The sequence below is a fragment of the Miniopterus natalensis genome, chromosome 13 (genome assembly GCF_054644295.1).
Source record: "Miniopterus natalensis isolate mMinNat1 chromosome 13, mMinNat1.hap1, whole genome shotgun sequence".
NCBI lineage: Eukaryota > Metazoa > Chordata > Mammalia > Chiroptera > Miniopteridae > Miniopterus > Miniopterus natalensis.
Genome location: NC_142093.1, coordinates 54,661,791 through 54,676,977, shown reverse-complemented (window position 1 = coordinate 54,676,977; position 15,187 = coordinate 54,661,791). Strand labels below are relative to the sequence as shown.

At 39.3% G+C, this 15,187-nt stretch overlaps 1 protein-coding gene across 2 annotated transcripts in view; it reads left to right on the top strand.

The window, feature by feature from the left end:
• MGAT4A (alpha-1,3-mannosyl-glycoprotein 4-beta-N-acetylglucosaminyltransferase A) overlaps positions 1–11,044 on the top strand; it is an 89,383-nt gene extending 78,339 nt beyond the window's left edge. For both annotated transcript variants that reach the window (XM_087823711.1, XM_087823712.1), the window contains exons 13-16: positions 2,428–2,506; positions 3,128–3,194; positions 10,024–10,136; positions 10,267–11,044. In XM_087823711.1, coding sequence (XP_087679837.1) covers positions 2,428–2,506; positions 3,128–3,194; positions 10,024–10,136; positions 10,267–10,293 — 286 coding nt within the window. In that variant the 3' untranslated portion in view covers positions 10,294–11,044. The remainder of the gene's footprint in view (positions 1–2,427; positions 2,507–3,127; positions 3,195–10,023; positions 10,137–10,266) is intronic.
• Positions 11,045–15,187: the final 4,143 nt, after the last annotated feature.

The following is a 15,187-nucleotide window of genomic DNA, read 5'->3' as shown; positions in this document are numbered from 1 at the left end:
TGTAAAAATGTTTTAAACAATGGAAATATCACTGGAAAAACATAAAAATACTTTTCAGTAATATTTTGTACTTACATGAGTGTGTAGTATTTGTCGTTATTTAATGCTCATTTTATACTATTTCATGATAATCTGCACTTTGCAGTATTGTTTACCACACTTAGAGTCATCCCAGAATTAGAAACAACAATTTTCTTTCACCTCCTTGATAAACAAGAATAGCCTCAAGTCATGTCTATTGGTTTATTTTTAGCAAATGAAAATAATTCCACTGAAGATCTGCCTACTCATATATTGGAGATCAAATTTCTTAGCAACAAACACGTTTACAATAAACCTCTGTAAAGTAGTATTTACATGCCCCTACTGGGGCTCTTTTCTAGTAGAAACTCATATGAATTTTCTCTTTGGACAGAAAAAAGCAATCACTTTTTGATTTTCACGATAACTTACATGCTAAGAAGGAAAAAAATAGAAGTTGCGTTTGTCAGTGCAGACATGAAGTGTTAGGAGAAATGTTTCCTGGCTATTGAGCATGATGTGTGTTCATTATACTAAAGCTGAAAAGTATGAAGGGTAAGGAAAGAGTCGTCACAGCCCCGAGGACACCCTGGTGACCATATTGGCACTTTTTCCCCTTGATAATTCTTTCCACTTTCTACTTTGAGATCATGGTGTATATGTAATTTTATATCTTATATTTTCCGTTATGCTCTGTCATACACAATTCATAAACGTTTCAGTGGCCGCACAGCATCCCATTGCACGGCTCTGTCACCCTTCACTTCCGATGTTAAGCTCTGGGTGAAACTGAGTTTTCCACTATAGACAACTGCTTAGTGACCACCCCTGACTCAATCTAGCTAAACTCCAGATTATATCCATATATATATATATATATATATATATATATATATTTTTTTTAAACTGATATTTAGAGAGAGAGGAAGGGAGAAGGAAGGAGAGAAACATCTACGTGATGTTTCATCCATCGGCTGCCTCCTGCACACCCCTACCAGGGATCGAGCCTGCAACCTGGGCAGGTGCCCTGACCAGGAATAAAACCTGCAACCCTTCAGTGTCACACGGGCCACAGCTGGGCTTTATTTTCTTAAAATGGCTTCCCTGCCCATATTTTTGCACTTATAGCTGAGATATTGAATGGCCCATGGTTATATGAAGCAGCATTCGATGGCAAAGATGTCTTAAAAAGAAGTGTCTCAGTGAAAATGTTGGAAGTAATTTTTGGTGTAGCTTAGAAAGAACTTCTTGTTAGGGTCCCCTGACCCGTGTAACTTTTGAAAATCAAGTCCTTATTATAGGTGATTTCTGCCCACAAATATCATACTGTAACTATGTCAGAACCATATTGTAACTATTACTTGCTGAATGTCCTTAATATGCATAGTACTTTTTGTCAGTTCTCATAAACTTCTCGATATAGTCATGTGCGGGTGGGAATATCTGCATTGTATAGATAAAACTCAGTCTCAAAGCTAATGCAACTTGCTAAGGTGAAAATTCTAGTAAATGAGACCCCCAGGACTGGGATGCACGTCTTTTTACTACTAAGCAGAAACTTTTAACCATTTCATTGAACTAAACTTAAGTTTAGGTCTAGATTTAGATACATTTTGTATGCCATATCTGGTATCCACCCTCCTCCACATACTTACCCACATATACTAGTTTTCAGAGTATCAGAATATAGGAACATTATACTCATACCCAGGAGTGTTTTAGATTTACCACAGTATATCATGCAATCAATCATTTTTCAAATATTTATTAACACTGACAAATGGAATCATTCAGATATTTGGAATTGGTTAATTTATTTTTACTCTACTAATACAGAAATAATTTATATTGGATAAAACTAGCTCAGTTGGTTAGAGCGTCATCCCAGTGTGCCAGGGGTGCAGGTTCAGTCTCTTATTAGGGCACATCCAGGAATTAACCAGTGATGCATCAGTAAGTGGAGCAGCAAATCGATGGCGCTCTTTCTCTCTCTCAAAAACCACCAAAAAAACTAGTCTTTGAACTTGCCACAACTTGTGGCTGTCCTAGTGAAATTTTTTGATAAAAGACACAGTATTTTAATTACTATTCCCATCAAGAGGTTGATATATTTAAAGCATTATAAACAGCAACATAAAACTGTCATCATTTTTTAATCTTTTAAGTACATAATCATGTTAAGCAGCAACTGCATCCCTTCTGACTGAAGGAATTAACATATCACCTCAGGGCTTCACCCTTCAGTTTTTAAGTTCCCCACAACTATTCAGAGCATAATGTGCAGTTACGACAAGTTCTGGTGGTGTCAGCGTGTGTGGAAAGCTTCCTTTGCGGGCAGACCACCTTCCTGAGTCTTTGTAAAGTCTTGTCTGACTTGTATTTGTATTTTTATGCTTGTATTTTCAGTTATTTGTTCCATAGTGGCAACCAAGAACATCCAGGAGATATTCTGCTAAACACATATGTGGACGTTTTGCCTTTTAAGGTATGACTGTTTTCCCCTTAATCTTTCTTAAGAACTAACACCAGTAGGCTTGGTTTGAGGCTATTCTTGTTTATGAAGTAAAAGAAAGTTCTCATTATTGTGGGAGGGACGTCAGTGGTGAGTAATACTATTTTTTTTTTTTAAATATGAAACAGTATATTGTCCCGTTTGCCTTATTTATAGAATGAGCCTTTATTTTGCTTCCCATTGGAAAGTACTTGGAAGTTTGTACCAGGAAAATACCATGCGATTTTATTGCCTGTTGATTACTACAGAAAGTTAATGTACTAGTCTCTAAGGAATTCTTAGATTTCTTTCAAGTTCTTGTGTATATTTTCAATAGAAAATAGTTTTCTCTTAAATTGATTTGAATTTTAAATTATATGAAATTTAAATTTTCCAGTCACCAAAATATTATATACAGAATCAGATGATGGTGAGAAACAAGAACCATGATATTGATACGCCTTTTAAAATTCAAGACTGAAATGGCATTTTCTGTTTTTAGAGATAAGCTGTGCCACAAATTCTACTTTTATATTTATTAAGGTATGGTAATAACTTAGCTTTGTTTTAAATAGAAGAAATTATTTATAAAATAATGTTTTTGTTCTGTTTTAGAGTGAAGGTTTGGAAATAAGCAAAGAAACCAAAGACAAACGATTAGAAGATGGTTATTTCAGAATAGGTAATACCAACTTTAAACTTGTAAAAAAAAAAAAAAGGCCTTTATTTTGAACTTGCTCCTAAAATAATTTTTAAATCCTCACCTGAGGATATGTTTGTTAATTTTTTTTAGAGAGAAGAAGGGAGGGACAGAAGCATGGATGTGAGAGAGAAATATCTATTGGTTGCCTCCCATATGTGCCCCAAATGGGGGATCCAGTCTGCAACCTAGGTATGTGCCCTGACCAGGAATCAATCCCGCAACCTTTTGGTGCACAGGACAAAGCTCCAACCAACTGAGCCACCCAGCCAGGGCTTCTAAAGTAATTTTAAATGCTTTCAAGTATTCAACAGCTTTAGGATTACAGTTACCAGTGCACTCCAGGTATAATTTGTTCTTGCATTTTATTGTCTTGACCCAACTAGGATTTCAAAGGTTCATTCACTGGTTCTCTTTTTTTCTCCACCTGCCATTTAATTGTTGCTGTTCACTGACAGATGATCTGCCTTCTGCAGTCTCCCTGCAGGACCGTAGCTACTCTCCTGGTCTCAGCAGCATCCATATGCCAGAATCCATGCCTTTCTCTCTAACCCCCATCTTGGGCTTCAGATCTCTATTGATACCCACTGACATAGTCACCTACTCTGAGCATCTGTAATACGGACTTTTTTTATTGGTCACCACACTTTCTGTTGTCACAATTCATCTGGTAGCCTGAGCCTAACCTTGGGAGATACCCTGAATACCACCCCCTTTTACTGCCTGTTAGCATAAATATGTCCATCTGCGATGGTGCTCTAGGCTCTGGGCCTTTGTGTGGGAGCCAGAGAAGGACCACATCTGCCTGTGTCCTTTTGTCAGCTTTTCACAGAGCCACTTTTTAAATGTTGACATAATTATGTTAACCTGGGTAAAACCTCCATGATCAGATTCCTTCATCCCACCTACTTTCTCAACTTGCTACCTTCCTCTTATTATCTTTTTCTCTAGTCCCAAGACTATTGTTCCTCTCATGTCCCATGCTCTTATGTGCAGCTATGTCTCTGGCTATTTATTTTTATTGTTGACATTATTACAGATCTCCCCCATTTCCCCCCCCTTTACCCACCCCCACCCCCCCCTTCTCCTGCACCTCCGGCCTTCCTTTACCACACTGTTGTCTGTGTCCATTGGCTATGCATATATGTTCTTTGGCTAATCTGGCTATTTTTTTCCCCCTGAAATGATCAGTTGATATTTCTTCTCCTAGTGAATGCTTTCTCGTCCTCTATTAACCAGTTTAGTTGCCCCTCTTTTTTGTTCTTCTTATTTACCACACTGTGTGTACCTGTAGTGTGTGATCGTGGCTCAGTTCTGTGTGCTCACCGTGGAAAGGAAGGGGTGTTGTCTCTCCTCCCATAGGGCCTGTCACTTGATAGATATCACCTCAGTGAATGACTGTGTTTTCTTTTACTTAAATTAATGCTTTTCTTAGTGGTAGGCAAAAGAGAGTACTGGTGAATTAGTTTTTTGGGTACACAGGACAGACACAGCCTTGTAACTCTCTCTAGAGCAGTTTTACATATGGTGAATGTCATTCAGTTTTTACTACAAGGCTTGTGCACTAACCCTAATTCTTATGTAGTTTGGGTGTATACAGGAGTTTATTTTCATAATTGGGTTACATCTTAGCCCACCTCTAGAAAAATTCATAAAATTAGAGTATATGAGACATTTATTAATCGTATTACCTGTCAATAATTTAATTTCTGAGAATGTTGTAATCTAGATTAGAGAGTAGCATAGGAAGTAGATCTATATTAAGTATCTCTGCAGTAATCTGAGATAAAGACCATCTCAGACATCAACTCATATGTATTTAGAACCAGAAGAGAACTGATGAATTGTCAAACCTAGGACACGTGTCACAAAAGCGTGCATCAGAAACATAGAGCAGTGATTTTTTTCAGCTGAACATAGAAATCTCTGCCCACTTAAGAGGTAAGTGTGTGAGGGGCCTTACGGACTTTCTCCCTAGTGGAACAACCACAGCTGGTGAAAATTATTTTTTTTAAATACAGCAAACGGAAAAACATTTACTCATGAATACTTGAATCTCAGTAAGAACATTAGGAGTCCAAGGCATGTGAACCCTCACTGGCTCCATTACCCACAATGTCCAGGCCAGTGAGATAGAAGCAATGCAGCGAGGCCACTGGCTCCTGGCCCGCCAACTCCCACTCCAGGGCTGTGGTATCTCACAGGAAGGACAGGTGCCAGCCTCTGTCCTCCCCAGCTCCATGTTGCAGAAGCTCTGTTCCAGACCAGAGCAGCTAAGAATTCGAGGCTCCTTTTCTTCACCAAACCTCCATTCGTAGGGCAGAAGCTCTTCCCAGGCACAGCAGGGCGAGAAGACCTGGCCGTGATCACCCTCACCCCAGATCACTTGCCCCAGCATGGGGAGAGGGAAGCCGAGAAAATGAAGGGCTGCTGCCGCCCAGTGCCCTGCTCATAAAGCAGCGCTGTCACTCCAGGGGAAGTAGGCTGCTGTCCCTGCCAAAGATCCTCAGCAGTGATACAGAGATTTTCTCCAGGGGAGAGGAGGCCATAGAACAGAGAGCCCTGTAGCTCTCCCAAAGGGGACTGACTGATTTGAGACAGAGCTTGGTGAAGTTCAAGTGTGAGGGCATTGTGAAATACAATTGGGATTTTGGTGGTAAGCAATTAAGAGGAAACCGGTAGCTACCTTCAAGCTAAACTGTAGCCTGTCCAGAAGTTTGACAGAGAGAACCAGGCAAAGAGCGAGCTAATAAGCGCCTTCTTGGGTGGGAAGAAGCCACCCACAAGAGACTGGCCCACAAGGGACCTGGGTTTTAGTGGATCAGACTGTGCAGCAACTTACGCCTGAAGGCGTGTCAGAAAAAACAGACAGCTGGCAATCAATAGAGAACTGATGGCTGAAGGTGGCATAACAGCTTAAGGACAGGGTTGTGAAAGAAATACTAGACATGAGTAAGTTAAAGGAGGCAGCAGAGCCTTTCACAGAAGCATTGAAAGGAATGGACCACTGCCAGCATGGAGGGGGTCGGAAAGGACATGACCTTGAAAGTCCCTCATAATGCCAGCATTTTAGGATTCTAGTCACTAGTACTTTCCTCTTTCATTTTCCCCTTCTTTCCTGTCTTTTAACACTTACTGGACTATTGGGTTAAGGACAGAAGTTAAATTTGTTGTTTGGAAAAATAATACATGCACATGGTACCAATTACAAATGTAATTGGTGAACTTAAGTCTCATTCCCTCCTCTTGCCCCGCCTACCCAGTGTTTCCTAGAGGCAGTTGCTCTAATGATTTGTGTCCATATGTGAGTGTCTTCTTTCAAAACACATAACCATGCACAAATATTTATATACTGCACAACCTTATACTGCATCTTTTTTCACTGAATAAAATACATTTTGTGCATATGGAAGATGGACACCTTTTGAAAATTGTAAATATTTCAGATGTACAAAAAGATGCAAATATAATAAATATCTGTCCAGCCTAAGATTTGCCAGGTCTGTTGTTCTACCCTAACACCTTCTTTCCCTCACCCAGGGTAGCTGCATTCCTAAACTGTGTGGCTACCATTTCCCTGTGCACTTTACTATGTATCTATAACATATCCCCAAACAATGCACAGGGTTATTTTTCTTGTTTTTAAATTTGATACAAGTTACATCATCCTGTAGTCTATAATTTTTCTCTCTCTCCACGGGAGACTGACCCGTGTGATGCGTGTATCTATGGCTCGCTCATTTTCACTGCTGTATAGATTCTCCTGTTTGGCATAAGGTTTGTTTCCATCTTTTTGTGATTATAAACGGCTGATGTGAACACTTACGCACGTGTATGAGAGTTTCTCTGCAGTGCATACTTAGGCTTGGCAGGCAGTCTTCAACTGCGTAATCTCCATTCTTCCCTCCCTTCTTTTAATTGGCTGCCTCGCATTCCTTCATGTTAGTGTGTGAATTTATTCAGCCAGTCTCCAGTGATGACTGCCTAGGTTGTTTGCAAGTTCTGCACATGTGAGAATGTATCTGCTGGATAAAATTGCTGGGCAAAAGTGTTTTAATGAGGCCAGTTATATCAATGAGGCCAGTTTTTCTAATTAAATGAACTCATCAGGTGACAGTATCAGTATCACATTCATTAAAATGTTTTAAGTTTCACAGTATTTTTCAGCCCTGAATTCCTGCCTAACTCAACAGAAAGTAATACTTTCTTGTGCTCCCTATCCCATTCCAGCCCCAAGGACATACTTTTATGAAATAAATTTATTAGTTTTTGAGTAAAAACATTACTTTGCAAGTATAAGTTTAATATTTCTTATACAAATGAGTACAAGCTTTGTCTCATATGATTTTCCAGTTTGATTGTATCTTATCTTAGTAGGAGCCTAGTCAATATATTGTAAGACTCTAAAATGGACTGTAAAATACACTACCACAGGGCCAGCAAACTAAACCCAGGGGTCAGATCTGGCCCACTGCCTGTTTTTGAATGGACCGTGAGCTAAGAATGTTTTTAAAATTCTTTTTCATTGTTTATTTTCATTTTTAAAAGGTTGAAAAATTAAAAAGAATATTGTTGACAACTAAAACTTACAAAAAATTCAACTTCCCATGTCCATAAATAGTGTTGGAACAGCCGTGCTCACTGTGTTTGTTACGTGTGGCCTGTACACCTTTATGCTACAGCAGCAGAGGCGAGGGGCTGCAGCAGAGGCCAGGCGGTGCTCGGTGGCTCGGATTGTTGCCTGGCGCACTGCGAGTAGCAATGGTGCGTTTCTCATTGGACAGTGTTTCGAGTTCCGCACTTATCACTGTCCTGTGACATTAAAAAACATACCAGCACTTATGCACCATGTCAGAACAGAAGTAGACTTTGATTGCTTTTAACACAGTGGGGACAGTGTCAACAGTCAGAACACAAAGCAGAGTATTTGAGCAGTTTTCCTTGGCGCCTGATGAGTTGGCATTTGCCGATACTGCTCAGTTATTTGGAGTCAGTGCCACATTTGAAGTGACTGAAGACTTGGTCTTTGAACAGTTTGGAACAACTACAGATGAGTGTTTTCAAAGAAGTCAAGAAAACACAAAATCAGTACAGCCTGCAGTGGAATCCGCTAAGATGTGTTGCAGCGAATGGTGGTAGCGATGTGTGTGAGGAAGACGGCTTAGCTGGATAAAGTTACAAAGCTTGTGAAAGTGTAAGGCTTCTAAAGCCTGTGGTCATTTACTTTATTACTCATCAGCAGGTACTTTACAGAAAATATTTCAATCTGTCATAATTTTATTAAACCAGTAGTGTCTGCAGCGAACTTGATTCCCTCTCGTGGACTTCGCTATCATCAGTTCTCTGATTTTTGTGAGAAATAGGAACTGAGCATCCTGACCTGTTCTGGGGCTTAGCAGTGATACTTTTTTGTTTTAGCTCAGAAACAAGATTTTTCTAAGAGAGAACTGCCTCAACCACTGTTATCTCTTTGAAAATTAATTTTTGCTACAGACTTGATATTTTTTAAAGAATTCAGCCTAAAATTACAGACAAAACAGTATTTATATGCAAAACTTACATTGCAGTCAAGTCACTGATGACAGCATTATTTGAAGTATAAGTAATATCAAACTGAGGAGCTTCTATGAATCACTTTCATGGAAAGGAATGACACACTGGAAGGCAAATATGAAAGAAGAATCTAATAGAATTCCAAAAATACCTTCCATGTGATGAACATGCTCCATTAAAATCATGTGCTTGTGGATTGATTTATTCAGCTAAGCCGTCTGTCCTAAATTTGGCAGTGTCGAGGCTGTATGAAAGGAAATATGCAGGGTGAAATATATAAAATTTCACTGATCCACATTAACATAAGACCATTGCAGTCGATTTTTGATAAGGAGCACTGACTTTGAATTCCAGTTAGTTAGAAATGTTATCCTTGCTAAAGAATTACATTCTCCTTAGTATACCTGTATTGGGAGGAAAATTGTACTCAGTTGTTGTTACTGTATTTTGAATTTCTATATATACACATACGTACATATACACCTACCTGGTATCCTCAGTTTTCCTCTTAGACAAAATTCTCTCTTTATAGAAAGTTTGCTAATCTCTGGCTTAGAGAAAAGTGGTTCAGAAAAAAATTTTTCCTGTCACATTTTCAATAGCATTTTTTGGTTTTATTTTAAAAAGAATATTATTCCTTACCTCTCAGAAAGAAAAATTGGGTACAGATTACCTTTTATAGAAGTTCTTGGCTCTCATCCTCATGGGAGAGCTTTTTCAGCTTGTCATTTATAATGGAGTTTTATATTGTAATTTCTAGAGAAGGTATCACTTCTTAATTCCTACTAGATGTGACCTTGGAAAGAAGACACAGATTGAGCCCCTGCTCAAGGCCAGCATTGTATGTACGTCTAATTAAAGCACTGAAACTTGCTGTTACTGACTTAACCCTCAGAGTGGCTAGAGGGAGGGATGGCCGTCTGTTTTGGTAAGGGTATGAGTAAGTCACATTTTGCTAAAAACCAGTGTGAAAACACTGTTAATGCAAGAACAAATACATTTTTATTTTGTTTTTAACTTACAATAAGAAAATATAGCTCTGCCTCTTCAAATGGATTGCTTCTATTTTTAAAGCATGCACTACCTCATGAAAAATTAAGTTGAATAAAAATAGGGAGAAGGAAAAAAACTCGCCTGTGCCCTGCACGAAGACTTCCACTAGAAATCTTTCGGTCTCCTCCTTCCCTGCCTTACGTCAGTGACCTCTGCCGTGTGCTGGCGCCAGCCTACCCCGTAAGTGGTGATCTTTGTTTTGAAGGAAAATTTGAGAACGGCGTTGCGGAAGGAATGGTGGATCCCAGCCTGAACCCCGTTGCAGCCCTTCGACTTTCAGTTATTCAGAATTCTGCTGTTTGGGCCATTCTTAATGAGGTAAGACCATCTATTACATCCGTGAAACAGCTTAGAGTCCCTGTGTTTTACATTCTGAGTACCTGTTTAAGTCCTTTTGGAAATGAAAAACTGATTGCCTCATCATGCTCTTCACAATTTTGTATTTCAGATTCATATTAAAAAAGTCACCAAGTGATCAGCTAAGAGACCAACATATTTTTTGCTGTATATTTGTTGATTAAAGATAGTGAAGCATGTACTTTTTTTTTTACTTGAACACTACCTCTTGTGAAATCTACTGTAGATGATTGTCATTTCCGCTCGGAAAGTGAACCTCCCATGGATAATACATTCATTCCAACCTAAGCTGTCCTCCAGTTTTAACTTGACTCAGACATTTTATAGTTACGACAGCCTGTTAATATGACTTGTACTATTTAGGTATTATACTAATACATAAGAGTTGTACATATTGTTACATTCCTTAAATTTGAGAAAAATTAATGTTAAATACATTTTATGAAGGGGGTACTTTTGAAATTCATTTATTTTACTATTATAGACCCTCTTTTATAGATTATCAGGGATTATATATAAATATATAAAAAATGTTATGGAGTTAATTTATTAGAAACACTTTAAGAAGTACATATTTTTGTGCAGTAAATTTTTGAATCGATCCTTTTTTTGAAAACCAGTTACCTTGCTTTTTTAAGTTCTTTCTATATTTTCCTTTGGAAATGCAAACATTACAAGTTAATGCCATTTTTCAAATGCACTGCCATTTCAGAGTGATTCTAGATTGAACTCCTAACTGTAGTACTTTTTTACAATAGCTCCCACCTTATCTGCGGCTTTGCTTTCTGTGGTTTCAGTTACCCATAGTCAACTGTGGTCCAAAAAATTAAATGAAAATTTCCATAAATAAACAACTCATAAGTTTTAAATTGTGTGCCAATCTGAGTAGTGTGATGAAAGCTCGTGCCGTCTGGCCAGCCTGGGACATGAGTCATCCCTTTGCCAGTGTATCCGAATCACTTCATCTCATCACACAGGCATCGTGTCATCTCCCGTCAGGAGGGCCAGCACAGTGCAATAAGGTATTTTGAGATAGAGACCATTCATATAATTTTCATTACAGTATATGGTTATAATTGTTCTTTTATTATTAGTTGTTAAGCTCTTACTGTGCCTAATTTTTAAATTTTATCACAGGTATGTATGTACAGGAAAAAACAACATAGAGGGTTTGGTACTAGCTGTGGTTTCAGGCATCTACTGGGGGTCTTGGAACATATCCCCCTGTGGACAAGGGGGGACTACTGTAATCACTGATTTCGAATAAAATATTATTAAAGGTATTTCTCATTCCTTAAAGCCAAGATTTTAAAACCAGTATCCTTTTTGAGGCTTATTTTACTATACTGTGTATGGTGTAAAGCCACAAAAAAAATCAGCCTGATAAATTGTAATGTGCGGGTGATGCACTGAGCCTGGGTTACCGTAGATTCTGCTCATTACAGCTCCTCCGATATGTAAATGACAGACTCTCTTTGGATCTTTGTCTTTATTCTGCGAGTGAGATGCGTTATCTCTTTTCATGTCGATCCTTATATATTTGCACTCATTTTATGAGTTTTGACAGAATGTTTTCTAGATAATGCTATTGTGTGTCATAAATAGTTTAATATTAAAGAAAAACAAAATTGTAATACTGGTTTTTGGTGAAAGGTATTGCAGCAGTTGTATGTTTTTCCAAAATGATTTATTCTATTGTATTAGAATTTATAAGTAAATTCATATCCAAAAGATTATTCTTAAACATACTACAACGCAAATATTATCAGTGATCTTGACAATTTTCTGAATTATCAGCATCAGTCCCCAGCCAGTCTGGCATGCCTCAGGTGGGCTGCCGGTGGGTGACAGGTGGTGGTGATTGATCCCAGCTTTCAGTGTCCCTGGCTGAGGCTTGGGTGGCTGGGGTTGCGCTGGCTGCTGTGAGCCTGGAGGAGCTTGCCTGGTTCCGTGGTGTGCTGGGCAGATGGCTTCCCAACAGCATTGTTTTCTGTGCAGTTAAGAAGTGACAAGGGCTGGGAAGCACTCATCGAATTTCCATTACTCCACATTAGAATCATTTTTAGTTACTTTTCTTGATTAAAATGTCACATGTTGCTGATGATTTTTATGTCAAACTCCAGTTAAAATTTTTTTATTGGGGTTTTTACGTTTACTTTTTCATTTAAAAAATTTTACTATTGATTTTTTTCTCAAATTTTCTTGGCCCAGTGCCTACAGGCAGATTTGAAAATAACTTTTCATTATAAAATTTGGCACTTGCTGAACACACTTGATTACTGCTATCACAACTAAGTATCAGGAGGTAAAAACCTACAGGTAGGTTTAGAAGTCCCCTCGTTTCCCTGTTTCTTAAGCAGCCAACTCTGATTACAGGAGAAAAACGGTCCTCTGAAAATCCAAAGGTGACAGTTATTGCAGCCCCGTGCCATCGGTTGGGGCGTCTCGGGCTTTAGACTGCACCTTTTCCTGTTTTCCTGCTCACTCTCCTCCCAGGATTAGCTCATCCCTCCTGTTCCTTAGAATACTTTTAGCCAAATCTTGTCCACCTTTCAAGGCCTCTCTTGTGCACCCTCCCCGTGAATCTGTTACCAGTGCCCAGTAGTGCCTACAGTAGTGCCTGGCACATGGCAGGTGCCCTGCAGTGTCTGGATGAGGGACCAGCTGTTTCAGCCCACACTCTTCTCAACTCCCTTCACCTACCGTCCTTGTCACACACCTACACACACACTTAGCTCTCGAGTTTTCGATTGTTTATGGGGAGTGTGTATATGTGTGCACGTGTTCTCTGACCAAACTTCAAGCCCCTGAGGGCAAGCCTATAACTCACACTTCTTACCTGTGCTCCGCTGCAGCAGGTGCTCAGATAGTCTCCTTTTTAGTTGCTCTCTCCTTCCCCTGAGCTCTACACTAGACAGAAGCAGCCATGCTTTCCTCAAGCGGGAAGTGATAGTGGTCCTAAGAGCTGAGTTAATGAGTGAGGTCTTGGGACAGGTCAGAGGTGAAGAGTCCTGGAACTGAAAGTAAATTATTGATCTTGAGAGGCCATTGAACCACTTTTTCCAAAATAGTTGGAGAAAGCATCAAATGGCAAGACTACTTATATAGATAAATAAGGCATGGTTTAGCATTTGGTGTGGGTTTCACATAAACTAGTCAAGAGCTGTACTCTCCTAAATAGTGACCACTACACACATGGTGACTCTTTAAATTAATAAAACATCCACCTTCTCCCTTTTGCTAGCTAGTGAAGTGCTCACTAGCTGCACGTGGCTGGTGGCCACTGCATCGGACAGCAAGGATGCAGAATGTTTCCTTCATGGCACAAAGCTCTTTTGGCGAGCAGTGTGTCGAGCTTGCTAAGATGAACATTTTAGAAACCAGAATAATGAATTTTGATTATTAGGTTAAAAGTAGACATGCAGAATATATCATAGTGCAAATGATGAATATTTTGAGTGAGAAGGGGCCAAGGACCTATTTCTAGGATTCTAAGAGCCAGGATTTCTGTGTTGTTTGTCCTAAGACTCTGTTCTTTACAGCATGCCCTGTACCACTCCAGACAAAAAGAGCAGTGATGTGAGGTAGCGAGATTGAAAAGCTTTGGCAAAGTGAGTGCAATGGGTTATTTAGCACACACACGTCCATTATATAGAAGCATGTGTATATTAACTCAGCCATTGGAGATGTCTTTGAGCAAAGGTATGGCTTTTCAAGTCAGTGGTTGTGCCACTAAAGAATCAGGTGTTATTAATCATGTGAGCCCTTCAAGCAGAGTTTCCTCAGGCTGGTAGCAGAAGTTAGAGATTCACAGCAGGAGGAGGCATCACTTGCTGGTTTAAGATGGAGGCCACATAACAAGAAATGCAGGTGGCCTTAAGCCTAGACGTCAGCTGGCAGCCGAGGGAAAGGCACCTGCACAGCCACAGGAACTGAACACAGCCAACAACCTGAACGAGTGGGCAAGTGGATTCTCCTGCAGCAGATGAGAGCCCGGCCTGCCGACACCTTGATTCCAGCCCGAGACCCTGAGCAGAGCACTCGGGCCTGCCGGGACCCCTGTGATACAAAGTGAGTTCCTAAATTTGTGATGTGTTGTGTAGCAATGAAAGATGAAGGCAGCATTTAAAAGGTGAGGAGGGAAAGTCTTCATACAGGTTCCCTCTAGTATGGTGATATTTCTGGACAAATGCATGAGTCGTCTTACTAGCAAATCCTATACCTGGGCCTCATCTGGGGTTTCTGTGCCAGAGATCTATCTTCATTGGGAGTTTGTTGACAAAAACTGACAGCATCTTAGTGTTTCTAAAGGAACTGCTAGTAGGATCCAAACATATATAAGGAATCTCTCCTGGCAGAAGTATTAACTTTATGCCCATTTAGTCCGCTCTGAGCCTGTCCGTGTGTTTAAGGATGATGAACAGTATTTTAAATAAGATATTAAATTACGAGGAAAAACTCTCTGCCTTTATGTAGATCATATAATCTACTTTGTACTGAAGTATTTTTTTCAAACCAAAATTTATCGTCTAAGCACCTATCAGATCCTGTATGTGCCAACCACATTTTTGTACTTTGTGATTATCCAAAATACCTCTGCTTCCAAGCCATTAATTGCTAATGAAGTTTTAAATTTTGGTTTGTCCAGTCACTTTTGTGCTTGTTTTTACTATAATGCCATACATAGCGTTGATGTAAGTGAAATATAGCTGAAGGAAAAAATGAGAGGCTAACACTGTCAGAGTTCAGCAGTTGGGGTCATAAACACCTTAGTGTTTTAAGGGAACTTCTATATCCCATCTCTCTCTTTTATAGAAAAGGAAACTTTTCTAAGCTATGTATAAGTATTATAGTGTAAAATTTAGTTTGTTGTAAATTTTGATTATTAATCTTAACAGACATATGCCACGATAACTAGTATGCTTTATTTCTTTAATGCATGTGGACATTCAGTACTGCTAAGACTATTACCACAGTATTGTATTTTTTGAAAAGAGGGTTTGTTACTATGT